At 45.9% G+C, this 12,302-nt stretch overlaps 1 protein-coding gene across 1 annotated transcript in view; it reads left to right on the forward strand.

Annotated features, from left to right (window-relative positions):
* The first annotated feature begins 260 nt into the window (after positions 1-260).
* Positions 261-12,302, forward strand: part of FRRS1L (ferric chelate reductase 1 like) — a 146,967-nt gene continuing 134,925 nt past the window's right edge. The window contains exon 1 of the mRNA XM_086965374.1: positions 261-637. Coding sequence (XP_086821500.1) covers positions 421-637 — 217 coding nt within the window. The 5' untranslated portion in view covers positions 261-420. The remainder of the gene's footprint in view (positions 638-12,302) is intronic.

The raw sequence follows: 12,302 nt of genomic DNA on the forward strand, positions 1-12,302 counted from the left end.
CTTTTGTTTGGAAACATAAACATAGAGGAGGAGTCAGTACAGAGAGGCAGGGGGCGTCTGATGGAAGTTCCCCCCGGCCGGCTAACTCCTGAAGGGGTGCATTTTGTCACTCCGCTGCGTTCCCTCTACTACTCCCACCGATTCTTGTCTTTCAGGGGGAGGGGGCAAGAGTACGTGGGAGGGGAGTGAGGGAGAGGGCGACGGGAAGCTGACGGAGCCTGGGAAAACACTGGCTAGTAAAGGCCGACGCGCGGCGGCAGAAAGGTTGCTTCTCTCTGCTCCGATCCAGGGCAGTCCCATCTCCCCAGGGCTCGGTTCCTGCCCTCAGCTGCCCGGCCAACCTCACCCCGCCCCCAACTCCCCTGTCCTCTGCTGTCCCCCCACCCGATCTCCAGCTCGTCTCCGAGCTCTCGCAGGGCCATGCTGATGATGATGATGGGCTGGTGGTGGATGCGCTGCTGCCTGGGCGGATGCTGCTGCTGGGGCGCCTGGTGGCTGCTGCTGCTGGCCGGGGCCAGCCCCGCGGACGAGAGCCGCCGGGAAGGGGGGAGGGATTCAGGCCTCGACGACCTCCATCAAGACTCCTACGGCACCTTCGCCTCCGAATTCTACGACCTGCGATACCTCTCGGAAGAAGGTGAGGAGAACACGCGGCCCCCATCACTCAAGCAGTGCTCGGGGTGGCGGGGCTGGGGCGGGGGGTAGTCTGTCAAGGGACATTTACGTGCATGCACCGACCTCCATACCCCCTCCCCTTTTTCCCCTTTGCCTCTACTCCTGCCCCCCCCTTATCAATGTCGCTGTTTACGGATGTGATGCATTGGTTTTCGAGTAAGTGTCCTCAGTGTTATGGGAGCCTTCAGTGCGCGCATCTCTGGCTGGGAGAAGCTGGGTAGGTGAGTTAGAGCCGCTACTTCTCCACAACCATGTTGCAGATGCAAACTGGGGGCCTCCCATTGCGTGCTGTGCATCTAGTCATATTAACACGCCAAACCGCAGATTCGCAGCGGCAGTATGACTATTTCTTCGGTGCCCTAATAAGTGATAGTGTTGCTGTGGGAAGAGCGTGTATGTTTGATAAAGGGGAGGGCAAGGAATGGGAGCTGTCATTGGAAAATGCCCATATCGACGCATGTGCAGACAGATGCTCTTCACTTCAGCACAAAGGCCAGCAACTTCCGGTGAAGCAGGCAGCATCGCTTGATTTAGCGAGAACACTTCCCCGAATGGATGCATTTTATGCAGCACATCACACGCTCACACACGTAGTGCCCACGTTTAAAGAGCCACGTTACTCACCAAAACAGAGTACGTTGATGTTTTTTGCGTACTTAGTGACAAACAGAATAAGAGGTGTCACAGAAGCATGTGGTTGGCAAGTGGAAGACCGGAAAAAACGTCATTAATTTAGTTAACCATGTTTTGTTCAAACTATGCCAGGAGCGCCAGAGGTAAAAGAGTGGAGCTGGGTTCAGTAAAGCAGACGTCCTCCATACAGCTAAAGAAAATAAGAACAGTAGTTAATGTCAAATTGAATTGCCACAGTACAGCCACTCTGGGTCAATGCAAAAGTGGGGTAATTTCAACAAGTTGTATTTTGCATTCACATTTGGTAGCAAATTCGTCTCTTACAGACTTCTGTCGCTTTAGGGTAGGCCTATCAACCCCACACATTTATGCTGCAAGATTTGGGACACTTTTGCGGAAGCACTGTGTAATAATGAGGTCCACGCAGGTAAGATGTAGTTTGAGTTGATTTATTGAAGTAAGTTACATTTAGAGGAGTTGTAGTGAAGCAGCGGCACCAGGAGCAGCCTGCCTGCTGCTCAGCCCATTCTCCAACTGTCACACTTCACCTCACAGGCACCCAACATTCCATACGCATCTTCACTCCAACATTTCCTTCCGAATCATCACTCCAACATTCCATGCTGCACACAGCACATTCACACTGGCTGAGCAGAGAGGGAGATGATAGCAGGATTATAACATGAACAGGATACTACATATCCCCTTTCTTATATAACAGAAGCATAAATGTGGTTACCTGAAAGAATATAAAACCGTGTGAACCAAGAAAATGAATAAAAGAGAGGAACACAAGTCAGCTGAAAAGATGCAAAGAAGAGAACAAAGAGGAGAGAGCAGATAGATAGGTGGGAGAATTTGAAAAGGACGCAAAAGATAAAAAATCATAGCTAGGTATAGAAGAGGAAGCAATGGATAAATATACACAGACAGATGAATAGCCCATCCTCCCCATCTTCTATGTATAAATAGAATATAATACAAATGTGAGGCACAAGAAACAATGAGGTAAAGGATAGACATAAAAGCACCAATGACTACCCCAAACACAGCCACTGGCCAGACAGGCATGCAAGAAGGAAAGACATAGCACAACACAACCTATGCACCAGCCTTACACCCAGACATAAAGAGTAGTGTAGTAAAGGAAGGATCTCTTCCTAAACAATAAAGGAAGAGAATAAAACTACAATTAGGGAAATGCTGGCGACAAGGAAGACTAACAACCAAATATAGTCTAGATTCCAAGGATGAAGAGAATATAAGACATCATGAGGAGAACTGAACAGGCGAGAAAACAGAGAAGATGAGAAGAAAATACAAGCAGTATCAGTCATCCTCCCCCCTTTTCAAATTGACTGTGAAATAAAATATAAGCATAACGTTGAGTTTTCAAATTGACAATGTAATATAATATAAGCATAACGTTGTGTTTTCAAATTGACAATATAATATAACATAAGCATAACATGTCGAGAATATAACAGAAAAGTCTAAGTGTAGACTCGAAATAAACTGTACGCAACTCGGAGATTGATAATGTAACGGTTGATTGGGGTGAATACTGTAAATGAGAATAACACCCATGGGGACAACCCTCGTGAGGATGACCACTATCAGAGATGGGACCGAAACCCAAAAGGACACACCCTGTGTTAGGGTAAACATATAAAACTGGTACGAGTAGATGGGACTTAAACCCATGACCTACCCTCACATAAGGTTGATTAGCTAATGTAAATGGGACTGACACCCAAGACCTACCCCGTGAATAGAGGAAGGGAAGAAGCTGTTAATGGGACTGAAACACATAACTTACCCCCAGGCATAGAGGAGTAAAGCTAACGTGAATGGAACTAAGACCCGTAAGCAGGTACCCTGTGAAAAGGGTTGACCACGTGAACAACGGGTATATATGAGAAAAACACCCATAAAGGGAAATGTACTGTGAGGAAATGGGGCTAGTACCCATTCCCATCTCAAAAGTAAGGGAGTGAAAAAGTGTAAAGTACAAACAGGTGAAACTAACCCAAGGATCAATCCCATGCAGGATATGGGCAGCAAAGCAGTTGCTAATCACAAGATTAAATTGAATGTAAAAACAGCTCCCAGAATGTTGTAGTGAGCATAGTCCAGACTGCAGTAGGTAATCCAAAGTCCATGCTGACTGTAAAAGTTTTAGGTGAGCTTGTCACCGCGATCTTGTGTGAAAACACCAGGTTTCTTGATAAGCAAAGCTTGCCTCTTTGCCAATTGGGGTGTGGGTGTCACCAAAAACACACACACACAAAAGTCAAAGTCGAGAGATACTGTTATCGACCCAGGTGCTGCAGTAGGCAAGTTAAGAACAGAAACTCACCTTTCAAGAAGAAATTACCACTTGCGACCCATCTGGGCGGCATGCATTGTCCACTGTGATTTTTCCTATCACCAAACAGCATGGGGCAAAGACTTGAAGAAACCTTTGGTTCTCAAAAATAGGAAAAACTCCAAGGATTTAAGCCCAATGTCACTTTTAAAAAGAAACATGGCGCAAGACAAGAAGTTCGCCAAAGGCGAGTCGGCTACCAAATGAGTCAGTTGCATACACTCCTCTTCACTGCACGGCAAGCAGAAAAGACACAGACGTGCCTCTAGTCAGCGCCGAACATTGGGATCCAACAACACCATTCACACCAGAGCTCAAAAAGAAAGATAAAAAAATGGCGGTTTCTTGTGAGCATTATTTCTTTGCAGTGGATACCTCCTATTGGTAATGTATGTTGGGTAGCCCGCATCTGTAGGCTCTGTAGGTATTTTCATCTTCAGGTCCTCTTTTGTTCGTCAGGTCCCTTAAATCCGGTAGTAGCACATAGGTAGTCACCAACTCGTCGCCAAAATAAGGTGGTACTGAAGTCCACACAGGTAAGATGTAGTTTAAGTTTATTTATTGAAGTAAGTTACATTTAGAGGAGTTGTAGTGAAGCAGCCCCACCAGGAGCAGCCTGCCTGCTGCTCAGCCCATTCTCCAACTGTCTCACTTCCCCTCATAGGCACCCAACATTCCAATACGCATCGTCACTCCAACATTCCATGCAGCACACAGCACATTCACACTGGCTGAGCAGGGAGGGAGATGATAGCAGGATTATAACATGAACAGGATACTACACACTGGAACTTAAAGTGAGTGTACTTTATTGATAATGCACTACAGTCCTTAATGGCGACCACACTCTAGAACCGTTTCAAAAATACTATAAAAATAGTAATTATTCGGTCTCAACAGTGGAGAAGTGTGGCTCACTGGTTAGAGGAGGCATACCCTGAAGCTGAGGTCAGACCCGGGACCAGGGTTCGATTCCCGACGCGGCAGGGTCCTGAACCCAATTGTCCACGGACTCGATAATTCTCATTTCGGTGCCCACTCTAAGCACGAGTTCACACTATGCAGCTCTGGGCAACAAGCTTGCTTAATCTCCACAATGCCCCCCCCCGCGGCGGGATGCCTGGCTTTCACCTTGGGGATGCCCAGCACGGGTGATCTCACAGGGAAAACCAGGACGGGTTCCCAAGGCAAGCGCCGAGATGCCCAAGGGTAAAATTGAGCGCTATATAAGAACACACATACAACAGTAGGCAATTGCTGGTTCACTGAGTCTTGATATAAACAAAAGCTCTTTATACAATCAAGGAAAATCCACGGTATAATCTTCTGTAATCTCAGACAGTGACTGCCCAATTTTTTATATGTCCGGCCGGTAAACCACGCGTGCATATAAAAAGCAACTTTTTTACTATTTGTCTTTATTGAGTTTATTTCATTTACGTAAACACTTTAAAAAACGTATGCAATCTTAATGCCCAATGTTACTTTCACTTTAAGTACAAGTACACACTTTTCAGGATTTATATTGTTGTGCCATTTTTTACAACATGTAGAAATCCATAAAAATACTTTGTGTAAGGTGAACGGTCCTTTGCCTTTCCCATGGCGGTGCCTGGAAAACAGGCACCAGAATGGGAACAGCAAAATAGTTCCAGCATGGCATGGACATTGACGTCCATGCCATGCTTGAACTTTGGGGGAATACAGACAGAAGGGCACATGTGATGCTTTCCTGTATGTATCCCCATGGCGTAGGGTGCATGGGGGCCCGGTAGGGCCCCCTTTGTTCCTGCACTGCTAGTCTATTCATGGCAGGGCTCCCCCTCCATGTAATGGCTGGCAGTGCAAGAACTTGTAATATGCTCAGGGGAACTGGCGCAGTCCCGCTGAGCATTTTACATTGTGGCTCAGCTCCGCCACTGCCAGGGAAATACTGTTCTCTGGCACATCCGGTGGTCCACCGCCGGTACAACTTTGAAAGTTGTTATCCGGCAGATGGTGGATCACAACTGCTGCACCACCATGAGTGCTGCAGTCGGAAGACCGCCGCACTCGTAACCAGGCCCAGAGTTCTTATCTAATTTTCAATTTTTCAGTTACATTAATATAATTCTGTCTCGCTACTCTAACCGCCGTTACATCACACAGTACTTTTTTGGGTGCTTGTTTCAAGAGTGTGTATGCCTTAGTGCAATCATTGTTGAACCATGAGTGTGCTGGGTGGGCTGTACATGGGTTATCTATTAAAAGCTAACCAGAAATAGGAGAACAAACTTTCCTGAAATTATCCCGGACTGCCCTAAGGTCCATGTTTTCCACTAGGCTGGACATGATCTTATTGTGGCTAGTCGATATCCATGGGAAACAGGGTCAAGACTGATTTGCATATGGCTGGGTCTAAACTGGAATGGCATGGGGACCAAAAAACAATGGATTTAGGCCCAGGTCTCTGTACTGGGGTGAATGCATGACATTGTTCAGCATTCTGTCAATCAATTGTTTTTTTTGCATTTGTCACCCCGAGTGAGATGGGTATGCCCAGATGTTGGTCAGATGCTCTCCATGTCACTGGAATCAAGCTAGCCTGACTGATGAGGGATGATACCCCGAAACTGGTTCTAGGGTGCTTGTTTCCAGACCAGGGAGGACCTGGCCTGGCAGTTCAAGCAGGCCTGGCAGTTCAGGCTGGACTGTTCCCATGGGGAACAGTGTCTAGACTGATTTGCATATGACTGGGTTTAAACTGGAATGGCTTGAGGAGCAAAACAAACTATGGATTTAGCCCCAGATCCCTGTACTGGGCTGAATGCATGACATTGTTCAGCATTTTGTCCATCAATTGTTCTTTTTGCAGTTGTAGTCTAGATCAATTTTGCATGGGTTTTGATAAGATCTAAAATTTTCTTTGTTCTATGCACCCCTTGATTTGCGGAGAAGTTAAAGGTAATGTCCAGATGGAAGACAGGGATAGTGTAGATAAAAGCAAGAATGAAATAAAGATTGGCCAATGGTCACTAAAGTGAGATGGAAGAATGTCAAAGTTGCTTAAAGATGGAATCAAAGTATCGGAGACTAAAATATGAAAAATGCCACTACCTTTCCCCCTTCCCACAAAAGTCAATGTATTTGCAGCAGCATCACCACATATTTCTGATGCAATTTGAAGGTTGTTCATTAGCATTATTATAGTCAGTACTTCTCGATAGGGGGAGTGAAAAAAATGTCACCTTACTATCCTGCCAGTTGACTATACCACAGACCAGACTCAACAGTCACACAGCAAGACAATAATTACATTGTCCAACCTAGTGTTTTACTTTTAAAAAGAAAAGTACTTTATTATGTACCAAAACTAATTACACAAGTAACAATGAGCAGACACAATACAATGGAGTGTTGTGCTAAGTGCGAGTGCTTGGGCTTAACTGCGCCTCAATATACTATCCTATTTTTCTCCCCCTGAGTCATGCCCACCTCTTGTGGTCCAGGCTATTCTCGACTCATTGTAAGACTTTCTATGGCAGCAAGAATAAAGGCTCAGGTGCAGATTAACTCCGTCTAGTAAGCCCAATGAGCTCAGTTTATCACAGTCAAAATAGTCTATGGGAACTCACCACAGTCTGTGTTCAGTAAGCATATGGCTTAGGCCAGCAGCCAGCCAGTGGTAGTACATAGTTTGTCTCCTACTTCTAGGAGATAGTGCATGCTTCAAGTCAGACAATGCTTCCTCCTGCTGCAGCGAGGCTGTGGTTATGGACGGCAGTGGAATCAGGCAGGGTGACTTCTAGGCACCTGAGTGTGAGAAGTTGACCTGGTATATGCTGACCACTAATTATAGTGGGCACCTTGTACCAGTCCAAACAACCCTTATTGATGATTAGGTTAAAGACAACCTTTATTGAAAGCTATCCTAGTGGTAGCTAAGGAGAGCAGCCTTCGGGCTAAGTCTCGAAGGAATGTAAAGCAGCATGTTTTACCAGATAAGAACCTCCTGAATGACCAAATGAAAGGAGAACCACACAAGGAATATAAAACATATACTTATTTATTACTAAACACTCTCTACTAACCTCTTTATGAGATTAGAGAACAAAGCACAAAATATTAAATCACTAGAACGACAGTAAATAGCACAATACACAGTGGGCTCCGGGGGGAGACCAAACCATATATTAAGAAAGTGGTATAACAACCACGACTTGACTAGACACAGTGCCTAGAGCACGTAGAATCACTGGTACCCCAAGGAACCACCCAAGGTAGTGATTCAGGGGACCCACGGAGTACGGGTGCAGTGTAAGAAAACAGGTGCGAGCTCCGCACAACCCTAAGGGAAAGTCGCAGTTGGAATTTTAAAGATTAAGGACACTTCAAAGAAGACTTTGAGCAAACCCTTTCAAACATAGAAGGTTCAAAGGCCAGCACCCTTGTGAGTACTGGAGTATCCATGTTACCTAACCCAGGGGAGCCGGGTACATAGGTGTAAAAGTGATGTTGGGAATCTTCATCGTTTTCAATTTCGCGATGCGGAAAAGTTCTGCTGCCATGAAGATGAAAAGTGTCTGTTGGAATCCAAGCCTGGATTTGAGGTGAGCAGAAACTGAAAGCAGAGGGGACAGAGTCTGGGTCACTTCAGGGTGATCAGGGACTCGGTAGACGAATGCCCACCGATGTCGGGTGCCTCAGGTGAGATGACGCGATGCTTGACTCTGCAGTCACAGGGACCAGGAGATGTCAATGATGATCAAAGTCTGGACGTGATCTGTCCCATGAAAGGATGTTGAGTGCTGGGGGTCAGTGTCCGGATTGAACACTAACAAGCTTTGGCAACTGCAACCTATGCGGTCAGAGAAAATCAGCTTCCGTGAGGATCAGCAAGGTCCTGGGGACTCTCCAAGCAATGAGAGAGTCAGGGCACGTCTGGAGCAACCAGGAAAGCCCACGGAAAGTTAAAGTTACCTTCACAGGGACCCACAGGCCAACGGACCAGGGATCGCAAAGGTACCCCAAGCTGAATCACAAAATACCAGCCCACGGAACACTAGTGGAGTGTAGGCCAAAAATCTTCAGTGCAATTACTGCTCGGGGTCAGGACTACAAGTAGCCTAAAGTACACCCTCAGGGATTGCCAAAAAGCATATGATGCTGCAAAAGTACAAGATGCACAGGTGTTCGGGTTGCATGGTCCCCACGAGGGATACAGACCTCAGAATTGCTGAGAGTGCAGATCAACCTCAGAGACCTCGGGAATCCACCTCCTCTGTTGCAGAAATCTTCAGAGTCCTCAAGAGCTTGGGAGATGCAAACTGGTCAGATGCGTTTAGGTGCCTGCCTTGCAGGGGATGTAACTCCTTTACTCCAAGGGAGATTCTTCAGTCATCCAGCGTAGTGTGGATTGTCGAAGTACTTAGTTTCTGTAGCAGAGTTTAGTCCCGGTAAAATCTAAAGTCCTGTAGTCAGGGATTCCTACTTTATACCCAAGGAAGGGGTGGAACAAACTCTAGGGACCCACCTATGGGAGGGTCAGGACAGAGGGTTGGTTACACCCTTGTCTTTTGTCCAGTTGTGTGCCAGAGCAAGAGCCCATGGCTCCTCCAACCGATTTGAACTGGACTATGCACAGGGACACCAAATGTGCCCCCAGTGCAGACACAAAAGCACTCTCAGAGTGTACCCACCCAGCCCCAATATACTAAAGCATGTCTGGGAGGTGGTTACACTCCCCTGTGACAGGAAGCCTATTGTCAAGCCTTCCCCTGCTCGAGCTTTACTCAGCAGCAGGAGGGCAGACACGTGTCTGTGGCTGGCAGCATTCATTTTGTGATGCCCAGATCGAGAAAGCTGGTACCGGGTGTACCGGTGTGTCGGATATGTCCCTTTAGGAGGGTGGAATCATACCTCCGCTGCCAGTTATTAGCCGGGAGGTATGATTCCAAGGTTTTTGACACCAAACATGACATTTTTCTAAGCAGCCGTTTTAAAGTTAGCATTTACCGCAAGGTTATAATGCACTTAAGTATATATGGTTGGCTGCATCACAAACAACCCCGGAAAATAGGTCCCGAAGGCTGCAGAGGGGCTCTGCTCATGCATGGGCACCCTCTCACATAAAACCCAGTGCCCTGCCTTAAGGATTGATAAGGCCCACCATAGGGGTGACTGATAGGTTTATATGTGCAGTGATATATGATAGATACAGTGAACCTATATCTAAGTAAGTGGTGCATGCACCGCCTTAAACAGGCTGCAGTAGCAGACCTGTGGTGTCAGTTTGAGTGGTCTCACAGGGGTGGCACAATACGTGCTGCTACCCCAGGGAAGCCTCTGGGGTACCTATGCCCTGGGTACATAGTATACCATATACTAGGACTGATAAGGGTACCTCATAATCCAATCTGGAGTATACCTAAAGTACATGCAATCAATTTAGGGAGAAAGCAGATAAACTGGGGTCTGAGTAGCAGGATCCCAGTCAGACTAGTTGAAAACCTTCAAAACACCAGGAAAAAAGTGGGGGTAAGTAACCATGCAGTCAGATTCCACCTTCCTACACTCAGGTCAGATGAACAGCTTCTTCCAGCAAAGGAAAACTTTAGTCAATGTCTCCCCATCATTGGGAAGCTGGCTGTCAGACAGACATGAGCCCTGGTTGAACAGCAGTAGTGAGCGTTTAGGGGGCTAGCCCAATAACCCGGAGAACCAAGGCATAATTGTACAGAAAAGCAGTGTTTCCTTTGGGAACCGTTATTTGGAGAACAAGTAGTGTATATCAAAAGGGGAAAGATAAGGTCAGAATTTCAAATAATAAATACATTACAGAATTCATAATCAAATAGATAAGCAGTTGAACATAATGGACACAAAAGAGTTCATTGTCATTGTAAAATATATTGAAGGAATGATAATTGATAATAAAACCAAAAAGAAAAAGCCAGAATGTCATAAATAAGAAATATATACACAAAAGTGCTCAAAGTGATACAGCATAGTGCACAGGTGAGTACAAAAGAACATACTACTTCAATTAAGCAATGATTGTCAGATGCAAATAACAGTGCATGAAATAATCTGTTAGAAACCTGCAATGGTCCTAATTAGTTTTAGAATTAAACAACAGTCCAAAGAGGTTACCTTGATATTTCTACCCCCATTAGTCTTTTACTGAGTCATCATCAGGAAGGGGTCTTAGACAACTGAAGAAAAAGCAGCAGCCTAAGCTGTAACGAAAGAAAGTATAACTTAGAGTGTGAGAAAAAGGAAATTCTGGTGCAATCCTGCTGTGGGTAGATTTGTGGTTTACTTGGATAGAGTTTAGGCCTCTTCTCAACTTGTTATGGAATGGCCTGATGGTCATGTCAGTTTCAGCAGTTTGTGTCCATCCAGATTATTCTCAGGTTTCTTTCCCCTGCCTGCCGGTTGGCCCTGATCAGGGGTGGCTGGCAGGGGCGGGGGTAAGTGGGTGTTAACCACTAGCGTGCTACCGGGTTTTCCCGCTGTACGCTGAAATTTCAAAAATGAGCCTTACGTGACAAAGCCAGCTCGCCATAAGCACAGGGCAGGTAACGCCCATGACGAGCTAGCGTTGTCACCATCATCGAAGGGGTTTAAAAATAAAAACTCCAACCTTATCGCCACGTCTCTCTTCTGTCTCTCCTCCACTTTAGACTCGGGCCAGTACAGGAAGCACCCAGGATCCCCATAGCCAATCAAAATGCTGCCATGCAGTGTTTTGATTGGTCTGAGCACCATGTTTCGGCGCTCAGATGGGGAATGGAAGCCTGGGCATGTTCTCCACCCAGGCTGTAATGCAGCCTGGGAGGAGATCATGCAAAGTGCGCTTGACTTTTTGGCCGGCCTTATACGGCCGGCCAAATAGTCATGTGTACTCAGTGTGCCCACCACTCTTCCCCCCCTACTCTGTGAGCAAAGCATCCCCGCCGACCTGGAAAGCTGCCGCAGCAGGAGAAACTAAAATGATAATATTATCAAGTTATTATCATTTTATTTTTTCTTTATTTCACTGCTGCGAAGCAGTGAGTGGGGCGGCGCTCCTCTGCTCTAGTGGAGGAGCTGCCACTGTTTCCCTGGCCCTTAGGCCCCCTTCTATAGAGATAAGTAGGAGCTGACTTAACTCGCAATATTTGCAGTAGCATATTTACACAAAATTACGCAAGATTGTGCAGAATTTCGTGAGGAGCGTAACCAAGCATTTAGCAATATTGTCTTGGCGCAACATGCATCTTTGCATCAAAAATGGACCAGAGGATGCACTTTGTGCTAAGATTAATAGCACTTAATGCAAGAGAACACTAACAGCAGCAGCAGTTCGCACTCACTATATTAATTGTTCATGTGCCCCTGATTTTTGTGCCAAATCACTCACAATTAAGTGAATGTGCGCAATGACGTAGTTTTCACTAATTTCACATGAAAAGTGTAACGCAAAATTACAGAAATTACTCTAGTAAAGCTTAGTTTGCATACTGGACCCTTGAGTACTTATTGGCTGTTACTCTCCTCTCAGTCCAAGTTATTCTTTCTTTCCTTACAGCTTAGGCTTCTGTTTTTAGGTCGAGCATTCAAGACCTCTTGTTTATACTTTAGTATATACTTATATGTGTATGTA

Source organism: Lissotriton vulgaris, chromosome 4_1 (genome assembly GCF_964263255.1).
Source record: "Lissotriton vulgaris chromosome 4_1, aLisVul1.2, whole genome shotgun sequence".
Classification (NCBI taxonomy): Eukaryota; Metazoa; Chordata; class Amphibia; order Caudata; family Salamandridae; genus Lissotriton; species Lissotriton vulgaris.